Raw genomic sequence first — 24,762 nt, 5'->3', positions numbered from 1 at the left:
GCAGGGGCACAAGCCCTGATGCCTGTGTCACAGGAGCGCTCTGGCTGTGTGAGTGGGACAGGAGCAGGGAGACACCAAAGAGGCTACGTAACTCCAAACGGGAGAGAGCGATGGACAGGACCATGGAGGGCTGAGATGAGAGAGGGCGGGCTCTGGAAACATTCCGAAGGTGCAACGGCCCAGGTCCGCAGAAGTGGAGGGAAGAGGAATCGAGGATGACCTGCCGGGGGAGGATGTGGCCAGGGGAGCTGGGAAAATGGCTCCAAATGCTGCAGCGGGCACATCCAGGGGAAGAGCAAATTTGGTTTCACTATCTATGCCGCCTACTGGCCCTCTACCTGGAGCGCGGACTGAGAGGTGAGGTAGAAATGGGTCAGGGAGAGGTGTCACTATCCCATTGGGGGAGGCCGTAGCATCCTCTCAGCTCCCCTGGTGGTCCCACGCTACCGGAAGGTGGGCCTGTGTTCAAACCCAGCATTGTCCATGTCCCTGGGAGTTGCTGGATATGCCCAGCCATGGCCCCTCTGATCATTAGCACTTCTGAGCATCTGCCCCCCACCCCACACAAGTTGGCCAGGGCCATCTCCCGTGCTCACAGATCCGTAAAGACCATTGTTCTGACCATTTATTAGGATCTTCTGCTAAGCACTAAGGGGAGAGGGAAGAAAGGAGTGGAGGCCTCTCTTCTTGATTTCAGAGAAGAAGGGCGGGAGGGAAACATACACGAGAGACCATCCTGGATCAGCTGCCTCCTGCATGCCCCACACTGGGGATCCAGCCCACAACTCGGGCATGTGGCCTCGACTGGGAATCGAACCTGTGACCTCCTCGTTCCTAGGTCCACGCTCAACCGCTGACATCTGGGGACTTGAAGGATCTAGGGATGGGATAAGAAGAGGGGCCTCGCCTGGCCGGCGTGGCTCAGCGGTTGAGCGTGGACAATAAGGTCCAATGACAATAAGGTCACCCCAATGACAATAAGGTCACTGATTCTGAGGCAGCAGGGAAGCAGAGGTGGACCCTGGAGTCCACAGGCCCAGGCGTGGAGCTGATGGGGAATACAGATGTCAGGGCAGGCTCAGGATATGTCTCAGGGCCCAGGGTCCCCTAAGCCAGTGAGCAGCGACAACCCAGGTGGCTGATGAGGATGAGTCAGTTCGAGGCAGGCTGGCCCGGGAGCCTGGGCTTCTGGCGCTGGTTGGGCCCAATGTACTGAAGAGGCACGTGGGTGGGGGCTGTGATCCGATCGGTGCCGAGGTAGGGCTGGAGGGCAGAGGGAACGAGGACCGAGCCGTCCTGGGGACAAAGCAGATCTTAAGATGCTGCCACTGCACTGGCCCTCCACCCCCTGCCCTTTGGGATACAATTCACCATTTTTATTTTATTTAAGATTGCTTTACTGATGTTTATAGAGAGAGGGAAGGAGAAGGAGAAACGCCAATATGAGTGGGAAACATGGATCAGCTGCCTCCTGCATGCTCCCTACTAGGGATTGAGCCCAGAATCTGGGCATGTGCCCTGACCAGGGATCGAACCAGCAACCTTTCAGTGCACAGGATGATGCCCAACCAACGGAGCCACACTGGCCAGGGCCCCTCACCTTCTGCTGATTGCTCTCCAGGAGGGCGACGAGAAGGCGGGGGACAGCACAGGCTGTGGCGTTCACCTGGGGGAGACATGCTCAGGCTGAGGCCTGCTGGCAGGCCCAGGGAGGGCTGAGGTGGGGTTGTCAGTTGGGAGTGGAGGCGGGTGCTCACCGTGTGTGCAAACTGCAGCTCCCCAGCCTCTGTCTGGAACATGATGTGCAGGCGGCGGCTCTGGAAGTCTGTGCAGTTAGAAGCACTGGTGACCTGGACAGGGAGGTGGGGTGAGCCGAGGGATCAGCTGGGAGGACTGTGCCATCTCCTTCCCACCCTGCGTCCCCACTGGGACAGGGGCTCACCTCGCCAAAGCGGCCCCGGCCTGGCATCCAGGCCTCAATGTCGAACTTGCGGTAGGCGGGAAGGCCCAGCTCCTGGGTGGGCATGTCCAGGACCCTGCAGCCAAGGAGAAAGGCAAGGCGAAGGTCAGAATGAGAGGAGGAGGGAGAGGAATGGAGGCAATGGAAGAGAAGGCAGTGAACGTGGGCAATGGAAGTAAAGAGGGAGACAGCGGCAAAGGGGCCACCTTGGAGGCAGTGGTGGTGATGGAGAAGGTGAGCAGGAGCCAGGAAGGAGCTGGTGGGAGAGAAGACCAGGGAGGAGAACGGGCATCTGGCCCGTGTCTCCAGGCTGCTCACCATGACCAATCCCGCTGTTCGTAATCACAGCACCCCAAATTTTTGTAATGGGTCACCCCAGAAAAAGTCTGTGTTTTTCAGCATCTTTTGAGAGCTAGGTGTGCCTGGCAGTGAGAGGGGAAGTAGGCTTCCAACATCTTAAAGGCCAGGGGTATGTCCCCCTTCTCACTGGTGGGGAGAAGCTGCCTGGGACTGCACAAGAGGCAGCACCTAAGGGCTGGGGAGCAACAGGAGGGAAGGGTCTTGGTCTCGACCTGGAGCACCCTGTGCTGCTTCTGCTATGGCTACAATCCCATAACCCTCATCAGGACTTCAGAGACGGAGAGCAGACATAGCCTACACAGGGAAAGGGGGTGGGGCAGAAGTGGAGAGGGTTTCAGAATGGGGGAAGCACCAGCCCAGCATCTACCTCCTCTCTCCTCCCACCATAGCCCCATCCGTCCGCACCGGAAGTGCAAGCCCAGCTCTGTCAAGATCTCCATCTGCAGGGACAGAAACTCCTCCAGCAGCTGCGAGCTCTGCTCCAGCCCAGGGCCTGTCACCCCAAACATTTCCACCTGGCGCAGAGCAGGGGGCAAAGGAGTCAGGAGAACCATGGCTGTTGGGGTGACCTCCCCGCCAAAGTCTCTGCTATGCCAACCTTGGTGAAGTGGTGCACTCGATACAGCCCCCGTGGCTCCTTCCCTGTGTCTGTTTCTGCCCGGTAGCAGGTGCTGGAACAAACCATCCTGGGGAGCAGGGATGGTGGGGTCAGGGAAGGGGGAGGGAACACCCAGGTTGGGGACAAGGTCTACAGGAACTGGGCATCACCTGATTGGCAGGTCCCTGAAGGCCACGGCGTGGTCCATGAAGTAGCCTGGGAGGAGAGGGGGACGGGGTCAGCCAGGGCCAGCTGCCATCCACAGGAAACTTTTGTAGGGTTACAAAAGGAATCCCCTCTGGCAGACACAACTCAGGTCTGGCATGTGGCTGGAGCCTCACTGTGCCGATAGGCAGTAAACAACCTGCACAGCTGTCGTGTTGGCCTGGGGTTGCCAAGGTATCCTGGGCAGGCGGCCGCCACCCTCAGGATGCTCCAAGCTGCCGCCTTACAATTGCTCCTGCCCCGAGGACCCTGGGGGGGCTCACCTGCAAGCCCCACCTCTGCGGTCCCAGCCAGGTTGAGGTCCTCAAAGCGGGAGGGGTCAATGTTGTAAATCTGGGATGGGTTGGCATTAGGTGACATCCCACAGCCTTCCTGAGGAGGCCAAGCCACAGAGGTCAGGGGACAGCTAACCATGGCCTCCTCCATTTTGCATTCACAACCCCTGCCTCCCTGGCCCATCCTAGAAGAATCTGGAATCACCCTGGTCTCCCTGTCCCATCCTGACCCCTCACGCCAGCCCCAGGGCAGCTTCCTCAGGGAGACAGGCTGGCCTCTGCCCGGGGCCCCCAGTGCGGGGCCTGAGCACAGCTCGGCACGGACAGCAGTCCTCACTCACAAACACAGCTCCTCGGAGAAGGTCTGGCACCGTCATGGGGGTGAAGCCCTGCGTGGGGAAGGGAAGGGATGAGTAGCACAGCCAAGATCCCTCCCAGGCCCCAAGCTCAGGCCTGAAGGGACACCGCAGATGGGCCACCGGACTCCCTTGCACTCCAAAGCCCATTCCACTTCAGAGGAAATGGTGGAAGGCCCGCGCAGTGGGCTGAGCTGGCCCGGCCCTGGTGTCCCTGTCACTGGGACCCTCTTGTGGTGCTGCATGGTTCCCACATGCAGATCATAGCAGACCACACAGTTCAATCACCCCCTCCCCTGGTAAAGCCCTCTGTGGCCCCCAGGTAACGTCCAAGTCCCTTGCCATGGCCAATGCCCCTGCATCGAGCCTGGGCCAACCCCCTCATGCCAATGGACGCCATGTTTCCTCCACACTGTGTACATGGCAGGCAGGCAGCAGGTGCAGTGGTTACAAACGTAGGCTCTATCCTTCAGCCTACGTTTGTAACCACTTCAGCTACTTACTCTCCTGCCAGACCTCAGTTTCTCAATCTCTGAAGTGGGGAGAATACTAGCACCCACCTCAGAAAGTTGTCACAGAATCAAATGTGTCAATGACACACGTGAAGTTCAGAAAACAGTAAGCGGGACAGCGATCACACCCCCTCCTCACTGCCTGGAGCCTTCTGAGCTCAGCTTCCAGCCACCCTCCAGGCTGCTCTCCCACATGGACCGTACCCGCCGGATGAGCTTGCTGAGTGTGAAGTTGACCAGGCCGTGCTGCAGGAGGGCGCCAGCCCCGCGCAGGTAATAGGAGCGGTGGCCGGACACGTGAGACAGGCGCCTGGGAGACAGATGGGCAGACGGGCGGGGGCTTGTGGGCCAGGGCTTGCAGGCTGGGTGTTAGGGAAAAAAGACTGAATACCCAGGGGCAGAGGCCCAGATGCCAAACGGGGAACTGGGCATCAAACATTCATGAGGGGTGCGGCCCAGGACTGGGCCGGGGAGCAGAGCCGGCAGCCAGCTGTTGGGAGTGGGGAGGGTTGGGAAAGGAGCTCACTTCTGACGGATGATGTCAAGTTTCTCGGCGATTTCCAGGTGGCCCCGGGGTTGGAAGGAGAAAGCTAGATGTGGAAGAAAAGCAATGGGCTAAGATGGGGAGAGGCAGGGAGATGGGACAGAGAGAAAGATTAGAAAAACGGTGGGAAGGAAAGGCAGTAAGAGAGAAAGGAAGAGGAAAGGAGAGAGGAAGAAAGATTAAGATGGATGCAGAGATGGGAGCCAGAAAGAGATGGAAGGCAGGATCAGAAAAGGAGAGGAAGAGAGAGGGAAAGAGAAGGAAACCCGAGGGGAAAGGAGAGAGAATCAGAGAGAGAGAGAGAGAGAAAGGGAGAGAGCCAGAGAGCCAGAGAGGAAAAGCCCATGAGAGATGGGGCCGAAGCCAGTCGGACAGAGACAGGGGCCGGCACACACAGACACAGGGTAAGAGACCAGTGAGGTGAGGGGAGAGAACAAAAATAGAACTGCCCCCGAAAGACAGCCTCATGGGCTGCAGCTGAGGAAGAGGAAGCCAGCACAGCCTAGACCCAGAAGCCCGCCCCAGCCTGGAGTGCCCGGCCCGAGTGTAACCCACCTGGCTTGTCTCCAATCACGTGTAGCACTCGGGCCTGGCTCTCGTCCCCGATGGGCTGCAGGGAGAGAGGCCATCACCAGAAAGGTGGCGCTAGGCAGCCCCTGGCCTCCCACTGCCCAGCACAGGCCTTACCACGTCCGGGTGGGTCTGGTTGGGCAGCCTCAGTGCCCGCAGGTAGAACTGCTCCTCAAGCAGGGCCTCCTTGGGGTACAGGAGCCCGAGCTGCTTCCGGATCTCCCGGCCCCGTGCCCGCAGCCTCTGATACTGCGGGTCCTGGGGGCAGGTGGAAGGGTCAGCCCAGGCCAGGGTTGGGGAGGCCCTGTACCAGCCTGACCTGGACCCTTGCTGGCAGAACCTCTGTGGTACACAATTTGCTGCCTCGGCTTTTGGCTCACTATCCTCGATTTCCTTTAGGGAACCTCCCTTCTCCCTTCACCTTCACATGGCACATCCTTGGGGACATGACCCAGGCCTGGACTACTGAACATTTCATTGCCGTGGCCACAGTGACTGGCTCAAAGACAGGCTCCTGACACAACCAAACGTGAGAATCAGCCCAGGCCTACGGCTGGAGCTGTAAGGGAAGAGGCTCTTTTTGTACCCGACCCGCCTCCCTCCCCCAGGAGAGAAAGCTGGTCTGGGAATAAGAGGGAAGTAGAACCAAATATGGAGCCAGGACCTAGACCCAGCCGTACCTGAAGTTTGCTTTTTACAGTAGTTTCATGAATCAGTAGAGCCTGTCTGTCGTGTCCCCCCCCCCCCCCCTAATCCTTTTAGAGTTGTCACATACAATGGAGGAATCAGGACTGATACATGAACTGCCCACCCCCACCTGGGACAGAACTTCAGCCCCCTGTGTACCTGCTGCACTGGACCGCTGCCTCGGTTCACCTGGAAGAAAAGACAGACAGGGTGACTGGTTTGAGGAAGTTGAGGGTGGGGGTGGGGGGAGAGGTGAAAGGTCAAACAGGCCAGGGGATCTGAACTGTTACTCTGTCAATGCCTGGCTGGGTCCCTCCTTGACTGTGCCTCAGTTTCTGTCAGTAAAGCTGTGAAGAGGCAAAATAACAAGAAACAATCACACCTGCAACCCCAGTTACTGAGCGCTGCCTCATGCCTGGCGCCATGCGGAGGGCTCTCACACGATCCTATTTCTTCACAACCCACTCCACGAAGTTGGCATCAATGTGACCTTGTTTGTTGTTGTTAATCTTCACCTGACGATATTTTTTCCATTGATTTTTATTTATTTTTATTTTATTTTTAAAACAGAATCATACTTTTTTTTTTTAAATATATTTTATTGATTTTTTACAGAGAGGAAGGGAGAGAGATAGAGAGGTAGAAACGTCGATGAGAGAGAAACATCGACCAGCTGCCTCCCGCATACCCTCTACCGGGGATGTGCCCACAACCACTGTACATGCCCCTGACCGGAATCGAACCCGGGACCCTTCAGTCTGCAGACCGACGCTCTATGCACTGAGCCACACAGGTTTCGGCTCCATTGATTTTTAAAGAGTGGAAGGGAGAGGGAGAGAAACATGGATGTGAGAGCCACATTGATTGGCTGCTTCCCACAGGCACCCGATCGGCGCTGGGGATGGAGCCTGCAACCAAGGTATGTGCCCTTGACCAGAACCGAGTATGGGACCCTTCAGTCCACGGGCCGACATTCCAACTGGCTAGGGCGTGACCCCATTTTGTGGATATGAAAACTGAGGATCAGAAAGATAGTCTGTGAGAGTGTATTGGAGGCCTGCGACCAAGGGCCTCTGATACCCCAAGCCTCTATGATGCTGAGCAACAGAGGGAATCAGACAGACCTGGGTCTGAATTCTGGGTGCTGACCCACTGTGTGCTTCTGGGCATTTCTCGTTCCCTCTCTGAGCCTCGGCATTCCCTTCTGTGAAATGGGATGATAGCAGGACCTCCCAGCAGGCTGGCACATGGCTTCCCTGAGAAGATGCTCTGGCACTCACTGACCATTAACTGAGATCAATTGTGCTGTTTTCCCAGGCTGCCTCCTGTGATGCTTGTGGCTCCGGGCCCAGCACACACACAGTAGGTCCCTACACACACAGTAGGTGCCTGCTGCGAGAGGCCTTCAAACAGAGTGCTGAAAAGCAGCCCAATGCCTGATGTGAACCCTGGCTGTGAGACTGAGGCGTGCTTTAACCTCCTGAGGCCTCAGCCTCCTCAGCTGCAGAACTGGGTTTGTGCTGTCCCGGGCTCAGTGTGTGAGAATGTAAAGTAAGGGAAGCGTCTAGAACAGTGCCCGGCAGATGCTGTTGGCTGTCTAATCCAAACTCACCTGCCTTCCTTCCTCTTTTCCCACAGACCCTGACTCAGTCTGTCCTCCAGGCTGCCTGGAGCTCAGGGAATATGGGTCCAGCTGAGGCTGCCTCTTGCTGCTAATGGGGGGGGGGGGCTGGGATTTCTGGGCCCAGGAGAAAGGGAGGCCTGGCCCTGGACAGCCTGTTATGTGAGGTGAAGAATGTCCACCTCCTTCAAGTTCCTTACATTTGGTTTCTCATTAAAAACAGCCAGTGGCTAGAGCGTCGGTCTGCGGACTGAAAGGTCCCAGGTTCGATTCCGGTCAAGGGCATGTACATTGGTTGCGGGCACATCCCCGGTAGGGGGTGTGCAAGAGGCAGCTGGTCGATGTTTCTCTCTCATCGACGTTTCTAACTCTCTCTCCGTTTCCCTTCCTCTCTGTAAAAAATCAATAAAATATATTTAAAACAAAACAAAACAAAAAAAAACAGCCAGTGGCATCCTGCCCCACCCCCACCGCCTAGGACCCCTGCTTACCAGCAGAGCCTGCACTGCCTCTGCCACGGCCCCCTTCTCCTCCTCCAGGCTCCGGATCTGTTCCCGCAGCTGCCTCAGCTCCTGCCACGTCACGATCTGGGGGTGAACACAGCAGAGAAAGAGGTGAAGCAGCCACTGTCCTCTGCCCCGCCCGGACCCTCACTGTCCGGGCAGCCGTTTTTTCCTCCTTCCCTTCCTACTAGGACTTCCTGAAGTTCCCGTTCTCAGTCTGGATGGATGGACCCTAAGGAGAGTGAACAGGGAACAGAACAACATCCTAAGGGGCACAGACAGGGAGACGAAAGCACCTGGCACTGAGGGACGTGGAGCTGGGCCCCTGCCAGCACTCAACTCTCACTCCCAGGTGGGCGCAGAGGAGCCTGTCCTGGGGCGGCCCCAGCAGCTAACCCTCCGTCTCCAGTCGGGGTCGGGAGGGCGAGGAGACCAGCGCTCCCTTCTTGGGCACACACACTGCCGGGGAGGCCCTCTGGGAGCTCAGGTCCTCAACAAACCCCTTTGTCCTCTCTGGCTGCAGTTTCCTTTCGGCAAAATGGTACAGACACTGCCCTAAGCCTGGCCGGAAACCTGAAAGGGACAGCGGGTCACAGGTTGGGTTGCTACTCATTTAGTGGCTCCTCCTGGATGTTCCCTGGACACTTCACGCTCACCAGGGGCAAGATGACACCCCAGATCTGCTCCTCCTCCTCTGGGCGCCCCACCAACTCCCATCCTCCCTGCCAAAGCCGGGGCCTCCTCCTGATGCCACCCCCGCCCCGAGGCCAGGCACCAGGCTTGTGAACATCCATCCAGTCTGTCCTCCCCTTCCCCTCTCCCGGCCACCCCAGGTCCTGCCACTTCCAACGAGGACCCAGGAGGACCCAGCGGCGTGAGCCTCCCGGCAGTGTGAGCAGTATGAGCCTCCCCAGGCCTCCCCTCCCCCATCCCGCCTGAGTCCTTACACAGCTCCTCTTCGGCCTGAAAGTGACCCAGCCCTGCAGCCCCAGGACAGACCACAAGGCCGCATGCCACAGCCCTCTTCCCAGTCTATGCCCTAAGGAAGTGTTTTTTTCAAGCTTTGGGATGTGGTAAATATATGCCAAACTTACCATTTCAGACATTAAAAATATATATATATAAAATTGATTTTTTACAGAGAGGAAGGGAGAGGGATAGAGAGTCAGAAATATGGATGAGAGAGAAACATCGATCAGCTGCCTCCTGCACACCCCCTACTGGGGATGTGCCCACAACCAAGGTACATGCCCTTGACCAGAATCGAACCCAGGACCCTTCAGACCACAGGCCGATGCTCTATCCCAGGGGTGTCGAACTCAATCAGAGAAGGGGCCAAAATCTAAAATCCAGCCTAAATCGCAGGCCGAATGGTTTACTGAACAGTCATAAACTGACAATGTTAACCAGAAATGTGAATTTAAAATGAGTGGAACAATCTTTTCCTTAACAGTGCTGTTTACCAACTCACATGCTATCAAGCAAAACAGTAATATTGGAATGTACCTAAAATGCTCATTATTGATCCAAGATGGCTGCGCCCAGGTGAACACCTAGCCGCAGCCGCACACAACAATTTCAATAAAATACAACTAAAATATAAAACGGACATTGCCCAGAACTACAGGAAGGTTGACTGACTGGAAATTCTACAGTGAGAAGCAAGGAGAAAACCAGAAGGAGGTGCGGAGGAGCTGGAAAAGCCCAAGGTACGGAGACGCGGCGCGCAGAGAGGACGGAGCCGGAAAGGAGGGAGGCCGAGTGCCTGGCGGGCGTTCCCTAGCGGAAAGGAGATAAAACTCCGACTGTGCTGGGCCCCCGACTGCTCTGATCCCCAGTTTTAAGCCAGACCCCGGGGACTCAGGCTCAGCCATAGGGAGCCGGGCTGTAAGGCGGAACCCCGGGTAAGTGGCGAAAGGAGGTCCCGGCAGTGCGCACACTGCGCACAGAGAAGGGACGGTCGGCTGTGCAGCGGGATTGCCCTGACGGGAAGGAGACTGGGGCCACCTCCAACTCCACTTCCAACTGAACTGAACCCCAATACCGGGCTCATTGTGGGAGAGCATAGACTGTTTGGCAGCAGGCGAAAATCGAGGGCACCTTTCTCTCAGAGGCGCCGGCAGCGAGCACTGAAGGACCCGCATAGGGCGGGGCTGACGGAAGCCAAAGCTGCAGGCTCCACCCTGAAACCCCGTCCCATCTGTAACTGCGAAATGCGACAACAAAATAGATCACAAACGAAAGAAATGGAGGACAAAAAGCGTCTGGATATAGAGTTCAAATCTACGCTTATAAGGTTTTTCAAGAATTTCCTAGAAAAGATGGATAAGGCCTATGAGGATATGAAAAGAGATCAACTAGAATTAATAAGGAGTCATCGAGAAATGATAAGGGATCAACAAGAAATAAAGAATACACTGTCTGAAATAAAAAATATTTTACAGAGTCCTAAAAACAGAAGGGAAGATCACAAGAATCAAGTCAAAGATTTGGAACATAAAGAGCCAGAAGACACTCCTCCACAGAAGCTAGAAGGCAAGAGAATCCAGAAAATTGAAGATAATGTAAGAAACCTCTGGGACAACTTCAAGCGAACCAACATCAGAATTATTGGGGTCCCAGAAGATGAGAGAGAGCAAGATATCGAAAACATACTGAAAGAAATAGTGACAGAAAACTTCCCCCACCTGGTGAAAGAATTAGACTTACAAGTCCAGGAAGCGCACAGAACTCCAAACAAAAGGAATCCAAAGAGGACCACACCGAGACACATCATTATTAAAATTCCAAGAGCAAAAGACAAAGAGAGAATATTAAAAGAAGCAAGAGCAAAGAAGGTAGTAATCTATAAAGGAGCACCTATAAGATTGTCAGCTGACTTCTCAACAGAAACCATGCAGGCCAGAAGGGAATGGCAAGAAATATTCAAGGTGATGAATAGCAAGAACCTACAGCCAAAAATAATCTACCCAGCAAAGCTATCACTCAGAATCGAAGGCCAGATAAAGAGCTTCACTAATAAAAAAAAGCTAAAGGAGTTCATCACTGCCAAACCAGAATTATATGAATTGCTGAAGGGGGTTCTTTCAGAAGAGAAATTATACAAAGATAAAAATTATGAACAACAAATACGTAACTATCAACAAGTGAATCTAAAAACCAAGGAAATTAAAAAAATCTGATGAACAATATTAACTATTGAATATAATAGAATCAGAGGTATGGAAGGGGAGTGAACTGACGATTCTTGGGGAAAAGGGGAGAGGGGGGCGTGGGAAGAGACTGAACATAAACTGTGCACCTATGGATGAGGACAATGGGGAGAGGGGAAAGGGCAGAGGGTGGGGTGGGAACCTGGTGGAGGAGAGCAATGGTGGGGGGGGGGGAAGGAACATTTGTAATAATATGAACAATAAAAACTTATAAAAAAAAAAAAAAAAAAAAAAAAAAGCTCATTATTTTGTTTTCTGGCTAGATGTCTGACACCGTTTTCCCCGGATCAATGAGTCAATGTTCGGTTTTATTTCTTGGGCTGTAGCAACCCGCAAAACAGCATGGAGGTTGTCATCGGTAATGCGTGATCTGTGCTTGTTTTTGTTCAGATTCATTATTGAAAACATCTGTTCACAAAGATAGGTGCTCCCGAACATGGGTAGAATACGGGCAGCATGAAGTCAGAGCTCTGGCATTGAGTCAGGGGGCAGTAGAGGGTAGAAGTCCTCAATTTCAACATCCTGAAACCTTGATTTCAGGCCACTGTCAGACTGAAGCTCGATTATCTCCATCTGAAGGTGATGGGGCACATTGTTGACATCAACTGTAAAAGGATTGGCAAAGATGTCAAAGCCTGAGTGCTGTGTTCTAAAGTCAGAGAAGCGCCGCTCAAATTCACTTAGTAAACGGCTAACTTTGGTAGCCAGCCGACTGCAAGGAAAAGTACCAGAAATAGTGGTTGAGATACTCAAACAAACGGGAAAGTGGGCAAGATTGTCCTGTTCCAGTTGGGACTTCCATAGTTGAAGTTTACGCTGGAATGCTGTGATCATGTCAGACATCTTCGTGATGACTTGTTTGCGTCCCTGCAGCTTCAGATTCAGTTGGGCGAGATGCTCGCATATGTCACACATCATAGCAAAATCACATAGCCAGGCGGGATCCGACAGTTCAGGCAAGGGCTTTCCTTTACTTTCCATGAAAAGAGCAATTTGTTCTCTGAGCTCAAAAAATCTTTTGAGGACTGCGCTCTTGCTCAGCCATCTTACTTCTGTGTGGTATGGCACGTCTCCATGCTCTGCACCCACCTCCTGTAAAAACTGCTGGAACTGGCGATGATTCAGGCCACGTGCCCGTATAAAGTTAATAGTTTTAATGACTGTGGTCATTATGTCATTCATGTCCAGAACTTTTCCACACATAGCCTCTTGGTGGATAATGCAATGATAAGTAATCAAGGGTGTGTGGCAGTGACTTTTTTGCATTCTTTCCTTCATTAGTCCAACCAAGCCTTTCTTTTCTCCGCACATTGAAGGTGTGCCATCGGTAGTTAGCCCCACCAACTTTTCCCAGGGTAATTTAAAATTATTTATAGATTTCTCCACAGCCTCAAATATATCTCTACCAGTCGTCGTCCCATGCATGGCAGCTACATCCAAAAGTTCCTCAGTGACAGAGGTCGGTCTTCGTAGCACGTATAAAGATGGACAGCTGCGCTGTATCAGTGTTGTCTGTGCTTTCATCGATAGCAAGTGAAAAAGCGAGATAACTGCATGCCTGTTCGGCCAGCTGTGATGATAAATTTCCTGAGAGTTCTTGAACTCTATCTGCAATGGTGTTTCTTGACAAACTGACATTTTGAAAACTCTGTATCTGGTCTGGGCATACTTGCTCACACACTTTTAGCATGCATTGCTTCAAAAAGGCACCCTCTGAAAAACACCTTGAAGTACGGGCAATTTCTTCAGCCACTATAAAGCTTGCTTTCACTGCAGCATCATTTTTCGCTGTAGCCTTTGTAAACATTTGCTGCTGTGATTGTAGTTTGCCTTTTAGTTCTTTAACAATTTTATGCTTTTCTTCCAAAGTATATTTGCCATACTTAAAATTATGTTTGGTGTCAAAATGACGACATATATTGTACTCTTTCATCATCGACACTGTCTCATAACACAATATACACACTGGTTTGCCCTCTCTATGCACAAACATGTATTCATTTTCCCATTTGTCATTAAATTGTCTGCCTTCACCGTCAACTTTTCTTTTCCTGGACATTTTGGGATCAATATTGGCAGTAAAAGATGTAGTTTATTGGAAATCTGTGTTAGAAGGAAAAAGTTGAAAACTGCACAGGGATAGCTTGATTTGGCAGATGGAGTGGAGAAAAAAAAAGTCAGTCAATAAATGCCTGGCTGGGTACAGATAGCAGATTCTGTTGCGATTTTTATGCCTGCACTTTATGCCAGGAACTGGCAGCTTCTGCTGTGTATTTTTTATGCCCGCACACTCACTCTCTCCTCTGCTCTGCCACCCGCACAACCACATGGGATGCCAGACTATAGGTCACGCCTCCTGAATCTCGCGTGACTTGTTATCTATGCGCATGCGTAATAGATAGCAAGTATGGGGGCCGGCGAGGCGGCCTGCGAGATCACAAGCCTCCTATGTCACTGCGTGTCATTGTGATGGAACGCAGTGGAGTGCAGTGATGACAGCGCGGTGCGGGCCACACTGCAAGGCCTGGCGGGCCGGATTTGGCCGGCGGGCTGGATTTGGCCCGCGGGCCTTGTGTTTGACATGTGTGCTCTATCCACTGAGCCAAACCGGTCAGGGCCCCAATGTCTTTTTGTGAGTGGATTTTTTCACTTAACATAATGTCCTCAAGGCTTAGTGGGTGTGGCACAGTGGACTGAGTGTTCTCCTGACACCAAGAGGCTGCTGGGGCACATTCCTGGGTTGCAGGGCTCAATCCCCAGTAGGGGGCATGCAGATCCATGTTTCTATTTCTCTCTAAAATAAATAAGAACATTTTTCTTTTTTAAATTTCATCCAAACTCTAGCCGCTTTGGCTTAGTGAATAGAGTGCCAGCCTGTAGACTGAAGGGTCCCAGGTTGATTCTGGCCAAGGGCACATGCCCAGGGTGTGGTCTCCATCCCTAGTAGGGGGTGTGCAGGAAGCAGCCAATCAATGATTCTTTCCCATCACTGATGTTTCTATCTCTCTCCTCTCTTCCTCTCTGAAATCAATAAAAATATATTTTAAAAAATAAACAAAAAAGTTTATCCATGATATAACATATGTCAGAACTTCCTTTTTTAAGGCTGAACAATATTTATATGTATAGGGTATCCCCCCAAAATGTATACATACACTTTAAATAATTACTAATTCCAATGGGTTAAATCTGAAAAGAAAGAAATATCAATTGAGCTATCAACTGTAAAGTATACATACATTTTTTTAGGACACCCTGTATACACACACACACACACACACACACACTCACTCTCTCACACCACATTTTGTTTATCCATTCATCTATCAATGGACATTTGGGTGCTTTCCACATTTTGGCTGTTATGAATAATGTTGCCATGAACATGAGTGTGCCAATATCTGTTCAAATCCCTGCTTTCAATTCTTTGGGGTATATACCCAGAAGTGGAATTGCTGGATCATATAATAACTCTATGTTTAATTTTTGGAGGAACTTCCAGACTGCTTTTCTATAATGACTGTATTCTTGCCAACACTTGTTATTTCCTGCTTTTTAAAAATAATAGCCATTCTAATGGGTATCTAAGCCAGGACTTTTAAAATTAAATAGAATATAATCTTATCTAATAAAGAGGGAATATGCTAATTGACTCCTCTATGTCATTGCAAAGATGGTGGCACCCACAGCCAATAAGGAGGGAATATGCTAACTGACTGCCCTACCCTCAAAGATACGACGCCCACAGCCACAAGATGGTGGTACCTGGTACCTACAGCCCGGCTGGGGGTGCCTGCCTCTGTAGTACCCAGTCCCCACAGCCGCCCAGGGCCGGCCCGAGGTGTGGTCAAGCCTTGGATGGCGGGTGCCCAGGGCCATCCGAGGCTCAGGTAACAGGGCTGGTCAAGGCTTGCGCTGCCGGCAGTGGCAGTAGCAGAGGTATGATGGGGTGTTGCCTTCCCCTATTGCCAGGTCACCTCCCACCCCTGAGAGCTCCCGGACTGTGAGAGGGGGCAGGCCGGGCTGAGGGACTTTTCATGCACCCGGCCCCTAGTAAAACATAAGAATGTATCAAACATAGAGCAAGAATTGTTAGTAAAACTGGTTTCATCTTGGGTTATGTGGACTAGATCAGGATGTGAAATGTGTTTCTTACTCTCGGCCACAGTGCGAAAGACCCTAAATTATCTACATGCCCACCAAATGGCTATTTTGTCTTACCTCTAAGCTTTAGTAGTGCTGATCCCTCCACTGGGACACTTCTCCCGTTCCCCTGGCTGACCTCACTCATTCCACAGATGTTTGCTTAATGCCACCTCCTCTGAGAAGCCCTCCGAGAACTGTGTCCTCTACTTTCGTTTTTATAAATTTTTTATTGTTGAAAGTATTACTTATGTCCCTTCCGCCCCCACACTGTCTTTACAGAACTTACCAGAGATTAATTATATGTTTTTAATTGTATGTTAAATACCTCTCTTTCACTAGACTGTGAACTCAAATTATCTTGCTCATGCGTAATCATAGTGAGGTAGTTAACACTGGCTTTTGGAACCCAACTGCATAGGTTCAAATTCTCACTTGTCACCAGCTACATGATGTTGGGCAAATTAATTAACTTCTCTGAGCCTTATGGCACCTACTTCACAGGGTTGTTGTAAAACTTAAATTAGGTTAATATGTATAAAGCACTTAGAAAAGGATAGTAGGATAGTCCCAGAGAGGGCTGAAAGGATGTGAGGTCCCCACCATCCTCAACACCTCAGCAGGACAGAGAAGTAAGGTGCTGCCGGTTCTAGTTGGATTAGATTCAGCCTTAGGACAAGCCTGGCCTGAAGTGGAAGCACAGAGGGCACTGGCACCCAGTTCCTAGCGCAGAGTAGACACCCAGCGCGCCTGATGGAACAGGCCTATAGGGTGTCCAGGGAGTGGGGCCTAAGCGCTCGGTGGACACTCGTGAGGTCGTAGCATTACATATGGAAAAGAACTAAACTTAAGCGACAAGGCCGCCCCTTGCTGGAGAGTGTCTCGCAAGCCCATTCGTCAGTAAAGTGAACAGCCAATAGGCAAAGCGCTCTGGCCTCGACTCCGCCCCGCGCAAGCGCACTCACGATCGCCGGCAGGTCTTCCGGCCGCAGCTCCCCCTTGCGCTGCTCCAGGGTGCGGGAGGCTTCTTCCGGGCGCGCGCACAGCTGCTCCACGTCCAGGTGAGGGAGCGCGCTGTAGCCCTCGCGTGCATGTTCGTACAAGAGGTTCCGATCTTGTCTCTCGGTTGCGAAACTTCTTGGCCTCTGGCTGCAGACACAACCTCCACGGGGCTGGAGCCCTCGGCGGGCCACCACCGGCCACCAGCGCCGCGCTACAGACGCAGCCATCTTGACCAGGGGACAAGGCGACACACACCCTTCGTCCCGCCTACTCCGCGTTTGCACCAATGGCGAAGCAGCCGTGCTCCAGCGGACGAGTCATGCAGACCTCGGGAGAGGTCACCTCTTCCGAATCTCAAAAGCGGTGCAATGAGAGAAGTTGACCGAAATTGACTCAGCCGTTGCCCAATCGCAGTCTTTGCCCCGCCCCTCCAGTGTGAGAGGCTGGACCTGCCAGGCCGCCCGCCGGAAGTGACGAGAGGCTGTGCTCAGCGTGTCGGTGGGCCCTGCTGGGGTCGGTGAGGTCGGGTGAAGTCCGGGGTCCGCCAAACTTCCCCGGTTCTCTCCTGTTTCCCCTCTACTCCGGTGTGCGGGCGGGACGGCTGGGTCCCCAAGAGCCTACCGAGGCGAGGCGTCGGAGGAAATTGTTTAGTTTAACCACAAGGTCCCGAGGGCGGGAAGGGGGTGGTTGCCCGACTGCGGCCACTTCCCTCCTCGTTTCTGAGTCTCTTATCCCCTAACACAGGGACGCTGCAGGCGGCAGGATGTCGTGGTCCGGCCTTCTCCGGGGCCTCAACCTGTCCCTGAGTTACAGTAAGTGGGGGTCTTGGGCTACAAAGTCGAGGCTGGATGAGGGACTTCTGTGCCTCGGCCACAGACCCAAGGGAATCAGGGTTTTGAATCAAGGGTGGTTGGGCGATGGGTTTTGGCGGAGCTCGGGTGCAAAAGCAAGATGTGAGAAGTAGTTGCATTAAGGGCTACTTAATGCCAAGTGAGTAGTGGGAGTTTGGGTCAATTATTTCTTCAGTAACCACTGTACTTACTAAATACCACCGTGGTTTACACTTCTTAGCAAGGCGTTTAACTCATTCATTCAGCTGGTATTTTTCAATAACCTTATATGTGCCAGGCCCCGAGGGGGATGCTATAATTATGAACTTACTCTCTTAACAAATATTAAACGCTTCTTATGGCCCTTTGTGAGGTATTTCATCCACTTATTCACTATGCAAACCTTTAGTAAGCACCTTCTGTTTGCCACTTACCAAGGATCACAAGGCTGTGTAAGACCGGCCTGCACCCTGCCTGGGGAATCAGGGCTAGCTTGGCATGATAACCTCTCACACACCGTGTTCGGGAGGAAGGCATGATCATCAAGGACACCGAGACACTGAGTGGCAAGGAGTCTTTTTTATTTTTAGAGAGAGGGGAGCATCTATGTGAGAGTAACATTTGATCGGCTGCCTCCTGCATACTGCCTACCCAGAATCAAGCCCAAAACCCAGGCATGTGCTCTGACCAGGAATCGAACCAGCAACCTTTTGGTTCATGGGACCACACCCAACTGACAGCCACACCAGTCTTGCAGAAGGGCACACCACGAGGAAGAGATTTCTAGGAATGTTTCATCCCCTTTGAAGTTGTGCTGTAACTTGAGACAAAGGAGAGGTGGAGATGGACAGTAGGCCAGGACCTGCTTTCGATGTGGAGGAGTGAAATTGGGTGTGAAAGGGCATCCATCTAGTGACAGGGGAAAGAATGGACTTAAAATCCTGGACCGGGAACTCTTAAGAGGACATGGTCCAGGGCTGTCTCAGTCACGACTGTGTCTCCATTGTTGGGGACAAGAAACAGTGGATGCTCAGTGAATGTTTGTTGGAGAGAATCCAGTTCTGAGTCTTGCGTCCTACATTTTATCCATTGGCAAATCCTATGGGTTTGTCTTGGAAATAGATTCTTCCCCACCTGCCTTTCCTCTTATTACAGAGCAGCTACCCTGTCTTTCTGTTGAGGTGTTTGGGGACACAGGCTGCAGCTGGGGGAGCAAGGGGGTGAGTGAGGTGAGGTAAGGGAAGACCGGGGCAGCCCCTGCTGGGCCTTCTGGGAGGACTTGGACTCTAGTGAGTGAGAGGGCCCCACAGGAGGGCTCTGCGCAGGGGAAGGATGATCTGATCCAGGTGGCACGGGGACCCTCTGCCTACATGTTGGGGCAGGTAGTGGGAGTGGGAAGACCTGTGAGGAGAAGAGGGTGGACAGGAGTGGGTGTAGTGGAGGAGAGAGGGTGTGTTTGAAAGTTCTGCTGACAGGATCTGCTTACAGGGCAGATGGGTGTGACCAGAGGAGTGACACCTTCCTGGAATACCCCCTAGTTGCCGTGGGAATGGCATGAGGTAATGGTGTGATGCATAGAACAAGATTCAAGCATTGTGAGCCCGCTGGCTTTTATTCTCTTTAAGCAGCATTACAATTAATACCTTTCTTACAGAATGAGTTAATTCATGTAAAATGCTTAAAAGAGAACCTGACATATGGTGATTGCTTAGTAAACTTTTGTTGTTATTGTCCCCTGAGTTCCCCAAGATGTAAACAGGCATCTAATAAAGGGCTTGGAACGGTGTCTAGAACCCCCGAACTGAGCTGTTGTTCATTGAGATAATAACCCCACTTTGCCCTCCTGGGTTGTGTCTTTCCAGGTCTAGCCCAGGTCCCCCAGCTCTGGGCCACCCGCCCCATGGCCACCCTGAATCAGATGCACCGTCGGGGGCCTCCGAAGTGGCCGCCTCGAAAGCTGGGTCCCACAGAAGGCCGGCCGCAGCTGAAGGGCGTGGTGCTACGCACATTCATTCGTAAACCCAAGAAGCCCAACTCGGCCAACCGCAAGTGCTGCCGCGTGCGGCTCAGCACCGGCCGAGAGGCCGTCTGCTTCATTCCGGGGGAGGGCCACACCCTGCAGGAGCACCACATTGTGCTGGTGCAAGGCGGGCGCACCCAGGACCTGCCCGGTGTCAAGCTCAAGGTTGTGCGTGGCAAGTACGACTGTGGCCATGTGCAGAAGAAGAAGTGACCGCCGGGGCATGGTGGGCTGGGGTTACGTCGGACAAGAACCCCTGTCTCTGGGTTCCTGCAGTATCCTTGGGAAGCGAGGCCAGTTCTAGAAGCGGCTGGCCCTGGTTCACATCCTGGCTCCTCTTCCACCAGAACCATCAGTAGCCCACAGGGGTCCCGGGTGTGAATTAGAAAAGGCCGACATCCTTGGTGCAAGAGGCTTCTGCTGGGTCAGTACACTATTCCATCTGATGAGAAGGGGTTGCAATAAACACACAGACTGGTTGGACGTGTGCACCTTGCCTGGTATTCACCCTCTGTGTGGTCTCGGCAGCTGGCAAGCCCTCTGGGCCTGTTTCGTCTACTCAGAGCATCCGCTTTGTTGGGTTTGGTGAGGATTAGACACGATGAACAAAGCACGTGTGCATGGCTACTCTGTTTTGAGGTTTGGAGTTTGGTGGTAGCACTGAGACCCAGTTCCCCTTCCTGCAGGCCCGGTGCCTGGGCAAGGAAAGGCTGCCCTCAAGCTTCCTCCTGAGAATGGAAGTCATTGTGGTGGTGGTGAAAGGTGTTGAGAAAGGATTGATTAGGGACGGGAGGGCACTGCTGCCCACACGGGAGCTCCTCTTCTGTGTTCTCAGAATCACACCCCTGGGTCCACATCACACCTTGACCTCTTGGTTCGGTGACGGGGTTTATTTGTCCCCCCAGCACCTCCGGACTTGTTTTCATCCCTTGGGAAATGGACCTGAAAGTAATACTGCCCTCATCTGATCGTATGGTTGGCCATGTTAGGTTTTAAGATTGGGAGCTGAGCTTCTATCCTTGGGCCCTGGAGCCCAACTCAGGTGCAAGCTCTGCCTCCCCTACGTACTGGCCAGGTGACCTTGGGCAGGTCGTTAAACTCCGAGCCCGTTTCCTCCTGGACTAAATGGTGGTGATAGTGGTGCCTACCTGAGTGTTGTTGGGAGAACTGCTGAGGACTGGCATCAGAGCTGCCTCTGTTTCCAGTACAGTACACCTAAAGCTCTCACAATTGAGAACATCCCACAAGACAAGTAAGTGCATTGATTACAGACAAGTCCCCCATCACCTCACATTTAGCACCGATTTTATTGAGTGAGTTTGGTGGCTTTGCCCACATTGGGAGAGTGGGAGACATGAGAGGAGTCGGGACAGGACTCCACGTCACTTAACTCCTCCTGGAGTTCGTATGCAGGTGGGTTTGACCGGAGAGAAGGAAGGTGTTGCCTCACAGGAGCCAAGCTGTCCCTGAGGCAGGGGCAGAGGTGTGGGTGAAGGGCACAGCACAGACCTGGCCTGAGGTTCTGTAAGAAACTGCCAGTCTAGCCCACGGGGTATGTGTGTGTGCTGATGGGGCGGTGCTGAACAAGGTTGCACAGGCCCCACAGCGGAATCCCAGAGACTCCCCAAAACAGCAGAAAGTTCCCTTCGGTGTTGGTCCCCTCAAGGGCAGGCTGTTCTGACGCCTCTGCTCCCAGCTAGCAATCAGCTTGCCCTGGAGAAATCATTGGCAATCCTGTTCGGCCTTTGTTTTTTTGACTCAGTCTATCAGCTGACATCTGCACATGAGAAAACATTTTTTTTTTTTCCTTGAGAAAACAATTTGCAGGCAAATTAAGTCTTAGCTATTCCCTGAACCCCCTGGCTCAGGAAGCTGTGAACAGCCCAGTTGGAGACCTGGTTTCTTGAGCAGCATGTGGGCCGCCATTCGGAAGCAGTAGCACATGAGAGTTGCTGGAGGCGAGCGTGGATCCCCTGGCTCCTGGCTGCAAAGCTGCCCGTGGTTGGCAGTGATGTCGGGCTGGTGGTAGTAGGTCCTAAAAGGCCTGATCAGACTGGTGGGCTAGCCGCTAGGACAAGTGGATCCTGACTCTCACGGTGGAGTGGGTCACGAGGGCACCATAGTGTCCCACCCAGGAGCGTGTGTCTCTCCCGTACTGCTCAAAAGACACGTATCGGATGCCTTTGCCAAAGTTGGTGAAGACGTGGGAGACCTGCATGGGGAAGGAGACCAAGAGGGTGAGGACTTGTGGGCCCTTCCTCCTCCATCAACTGATCAGATACTCCCTCAGATCAAGTAGTTGCTCTGGGGATTCATCAGTGAAAAGCAACACAAAGACCCTGCCTGATGGAGCTGACCATCTGGCAGGGGACGCAGACACTGAAGGTAGATGGGGTAAGAAACAGGGAATTCTGCAGGGGGGCAGGGTGTAAAGGCCCACTGAGGTGACATTTGAGCAGACACCTGTGGTGATATGGAGGGAGCGTGTTCCAGACAGGACCAGTCAGTGCAAAGGCCCTGAGTGTGACTGGAGCACAGTGGGGAAAATTAGGAAATGGGATCAAGGGGATAAAATTCACCTAACTGAACCGTTTTAAACTACAATTCAGCGTTTTTTAGTACATTCATGATGTTAGGCAACCATTACTGTAATTCTGGAACATTCCCTCACCTCAGCGGGACACACACACACACACACACACACACACACACACACACGGGACTTCATATCCATTAGTCATTACTTCTAATTCCTCCCTACCCTTAGACCCTGGCAACCACTAATCTGTTTTCTGTCTCTTGCTTTTTTTATTCTAGATATTTCATATAAATGCAAACATACATTATGTGGCCTTTTGCACCCGGCTACTTTCACTTAATATACTATTCCAAGATTCATCCATGTTGTAGCACGGATCTGTACCTCATTTCCTTCAATAGCAGCAAGACAGAAGTTTGGCTTTTACTCTGAGATGTAGCCATGGGAAGGTTACAATCGGGAGGCTGGTGATCTGACTCACTTCGTATTGGGATCTTTCTGGATGGTGAGTCTGTTCGGTGGTGGGAGATCAGGAGTGGAAATGACCACCTGAAAGTCTACTTTGATAACTGAGATGTGATGATTTTGACAGCATGGGCTTGGGTGTCATTCTGGGCTTGAATCAGACCCTGCACACCTTAGTCTGATTTTGGGCTAGTCACTTGACGGCCTGCACCTTAATTTTCTCACTGCTAGAATAGGGAGAATGCATTCCCAGCACCTAGATCAGCACACAGTAGGTGCTCAATAAATGCATGTTGGAAATGTAGGCTGTATTATGAAATGAATTAATAGGGAAGACTCTTGGGACAGGGCCTGGGATGTAATAATGGCCCACCCAATGGGAACCAAGCTGAGAACGAGCGTGAGAAGTTAGGTTTGGCTGGACTCACCTGTCGGTAGCCTCTCTCAGTCCACTGCAGGACCGGGTTGGGTGAGGCCGAGAACTTGACCACTTCATTTTCGTACACGTCCAGGAGGCGGACCCGGAGCCGGTAGATGCAGCCGCAGTTCTCTCGGGCGCCCCACCTGCCAGGTGGGGGTGAGCGTTGATGTCTCTGCCATCCACCCAATCTCGGGGTTGGGAGGCTGAGGGTTGGGCCTCCCTGCACTTTGATATGGGTTGCACACCCCCACGCCCCATATGTAGAGGTGTCAGCCGGGATTCTGGGGGAAAGCGCCTGGGTACTCTGGGCCTCCTGGGGTGGGTTCTGTAGACCTTTGCTCAGGTGAGGGGGGGAGGGGTGTCGAGTTTGATGCTCTGGGGAGAAATGACAACCTAGGAGAGGAGTAGCCCCCAGTATTTCTGGAGAGGAGCCAGAGGGAGAAATCTGGATACTCTTAGGATGAGTCAGGACTCCAGGGAAGAAATTGGGTTTTCTATGGAGAAGCAAGAGATGGAGGGAAGAGGAGTCCGAGAGCTTGTGAAAGAGCCTGGGTGCTGTGGAGAAGAGGGTCTTATCGTAGGCCCACAGGTTCTGAAGCCAGCCAGTGCCTCTGGCCCGACTCTGCCCTTTCTGAGCCCGTTTTCATGGCACAATGCTCTCCACTTTTCTGAAGCCTTGGTGTCCACAAGCCCTTGGGGTCAGGGCAGAGTTGCAGGTGGTAGAGTTGGTGGGTAAGGGGAGATACCTGTTTTAGATCGGACCAAGCCAGTCAGTGGCTCCCGTGCCACCCCCAGGCATGCTGGGAAGAAGGTGGGGAAGAGTGCAGCATGGGGGCTCTGGGCTCACCAGGGCTCTGCCCTCCCTGGCTCAGCAACCACGAGAACATCACTTCCCTGCCAGTCTCACTGTGAAGGGGCACCGCAGCAGTGGCCAGCCCATGGATCGATGGGCTGGGAAACGAACCTCTTGCAGAACTGCTGCTGTCACCATTGGTTCTGGGGGCAGGTTGTCATTCTTCACTCACCAGTCAGCCACACAGATCTCAATCTGGGCGCTGTCCAGCAGCTCCTGCCACACCCCCTCCATCACCAAGTCCACAAGCTGCCTCTTGAAGCACCATCTGGGAAGGGGAGATGGTGGGTGTAGAGCTGACAGGCACAGCCCAGAAATCACCTCCTTCCTGAAGCCTCTGACAGCGCTGTCAAGGCAGCCCCTCAGGGTTTGTTCTCTAGACAAGATGGATGATGGGCTGGGCAGCCCCTTTGACCTCCCACATCCCTCCACCATTTTCCACTGCCCTGAGCTCCAGGAGGCTGGCCTGGCTGCAGGCCTGCCCCTAATATTTGTGGGAACCTGGACATGAGTACCAAGGCAGGCCCACATTGAGCAGGGAATTCTGGGTCTCTAAAGGGTGGGGCCCAAGGTCTGAGGTTGTGTTGATGTATGGACTGGCTCCCTTACCCTCTCTTTCCTGTTGGGTCAGTGAATGGGAAGCTCCAGCAGAAGACAGAGTGAGAGGAGAGAATAAAATCAGGATATTTATCCGCCTGGCTCCCTCCCAAGGATCACCTGGGACTGTTGTGTCTGTCAGTGACAGGGCACAGTTCCACAGTGCCCTCTCTTCACAGCCTTCTCTGCCCTGTTTCCATAACTGCTTCCTGCCTTTAACCCTGTCAGGCCCAGGGGTGGGAATGACCCTTCTCCCTACTGTTACTAGCCTGGGGGTCATGGGTTATACCTGTGGGCTGCCTACACCTTTGTAAATAGTCTTTCTTCCATCATTTGAATACTAGAGGAGGGGGTGTGTCTCAGCCCGGACTGCCCCGAAGTCTGTCCCGTGCCCGCCCGCCTGCCTGCCCTCTGTGGGCTGCGGTGCACGGATGCTGGGGCTCGTCGCTGGAGCTACACTGCCAGCATC

The 24,762-nt window shown here is 52.8% G+C and overlaps 3 protein-coding genes across 8 annotated transcripts in view; 1 reads left to right on the top strand and 2 right to left on the bottom strand.

The window, feature by feature from the left end:
• Window positions 1-612: 612 nt before the first annotated feature.
• On the bottom strand, window positions 613-16,795 carry SARS2 (seryl-tRNA synthetase 2, mitochondrial). 2 transcript variants are annotated; one of them, XM_036408379.2, is made up of 17 exons: window positions 16,532-16,795; window positions 8,200-8,295; window positions 6,247-6,276; window positions 6,007-6,080; window positions 5,518-5,590; window positions 5,386-5,440; window positions 4,813-4,876; window positions 4,491-4,596; window positions 3,760-3,807; window positions 3,407-3,515; window positions 3,089-3,134; window positions 2,919-3,006; window positions 2,726-2,835; window positions 1,943-2,036; window positions 1,758-1,850; window positions 1,601-1,666; window positions 613-1,296 (listed from the first exon to the last, which is right to left on the bottom strand). In XM_036408379.2, exons 1-17 carry the CDS (start codon window positions 16,793-16,795, stop codon window positions 1,153-1,155), a joined length of 1,560 nt encoding a protein of 519 aa, XP_036264272.1. In that variant the 3' UTR covers window positions 613-1,152. The 2 variants fall into 2 exon arrangements, with proteins under 2 accessions (XP_036264272.1, XP_036264271.1); XM_036408378.2 differs by lacking the exon at window positions 6,007-6,080 and having other exon boundaries at window positions 5,518-5,658.
• Window positions 16,796-16,947: 152 nt separating this feature from the next.
• MRPS12 (mitochondrial ribosomal protein S12) lies at window positions 16,948-19,906 on the top strand. 2 transcript variants are annotated; one of them, XM_036408392.2, is made up of 3 exons: window positions 16,948-17,090; window positions 17,313-17,380; window positions 19,261-19,906. In XM_036408392.2, the coding sequence occupies exons 2-3, from the start codon at window positions 17,332-17,334 to the stop codon at window positions 19,629-19,631; spliced, it is 420 nt and encodes a 139-aa protein (XP_036264285.1). In that variant the 5' UTR covers window positions 16,948-17,090; window positions 17,313-17,331; the 3' UTR covers window positions 19,632-19,906. The 2 variants fall into 2 exon arrangements, with proteins under 2 accessions (XP_036264285.1, XP_045426864.1); XM_045570908.1 differs by having other exon boundaries at window positions 19,246-19,906.
• A 1,394-nt stretch (window positions 19,907-21,300) lies between these two features.
• The window catches only part of FBXO17 (F-box protein 17), a 31,834-nt gene continuing 28,372 nt past the window's right edge, over window positions 21,301-24,762 (bottom strand). The window contains exons 3-7 of one of the 4 annotated variants that reach the window (XR_006739609.1): window positions 24,306-24,341; window positions 23,869-23,964; window positions 22,851-22,986; window positions 22,439-22,649; window positions 21,491-21,630 (exon numbers count right to left, since the gene is read on the bottom strand). Coding sequence is in view for 3 of the 4 variants with exons in the window: in XM_045570906.1 (XP_045426862.1) it covers window positions 21,487-21,630; window positions 22,851-22,986; window positions 23,869-23,964; window positions 24,306-24,341 (412 nt within the window). In the remaining variant the exon portion in view is untranslated. Of the gene's footprint in view, window positions 21,631-22,438; window positions 22,650-22,850; window positions 22,987-23,868; window positions 23,965-24,305; window positions 24,342-24,762 lie in introns of all 4 variants that reach the window. The other 3 variants (XM_045570906.1, XM_036408388.2, XM_036408390.2) reach the window with 3 other exon arrangements.

The sequence above is a fragment of the Pipistrellus kuhlii genome, unplaced genomic scaffold (genome assembly GCF_014108245.1).
Source record: "Pipistrellus kuhlii isolate mPipKuh1 unplaced genomic scaffold, mPipKuh1.p scaffold_m20_p_38, whole genome shotgun sequence".
NCBI classification, from domain to species: Eukaryota; Metazoa; Chordata; class Mammalia; order Chiroptera; family Vespertilionidae; genus Pipistrellus; species Pipistrellus kuhlii.
The sequence above is the reverse complement of the archived record's forward strand: the minus strand, read 5'-3'. Positions and strand labels throughout refer to the sequence as shown.

Coding starts and splice junctions, on each gene's coding strand:
- MRPS12 (XM_045570908.1), top strand. CDS start 17,332: ATGTCGTGGTCCGGCCTTCTCCGGGGCCTCAACCTGTCCCTGAGTTAC. Junction 17,381..19,245: donor CAACCTGTCCCTGAGTTACA/GTAAGTGGGGGT, acceptor TTGCCCTCCTGG/GTTGTGTCTTTCCAGGTCTA.
- SARS2 (XM_036408379.2), bottom strand. CDS start 16,795: ATGGCTGCGTCTGTAGCGCGGCGCTGGTGGCCGGTGGTGGCCCGCCGA. Junction 3,516..3,759: donor TTCTCCGAGGAGCTGTGTTT/GTGAGTGAGGAC, acceptor TGGCCTCCTCAG/GAAGGCTGTGGGATGTCACC. Junction 3,007..3,088: donor TTCAGGGACCTGCCAATCAG/GTGATGCCCAGT, acceptor CCTGCTCCCCAG/GATGGTTTGTTCCAGCACCT.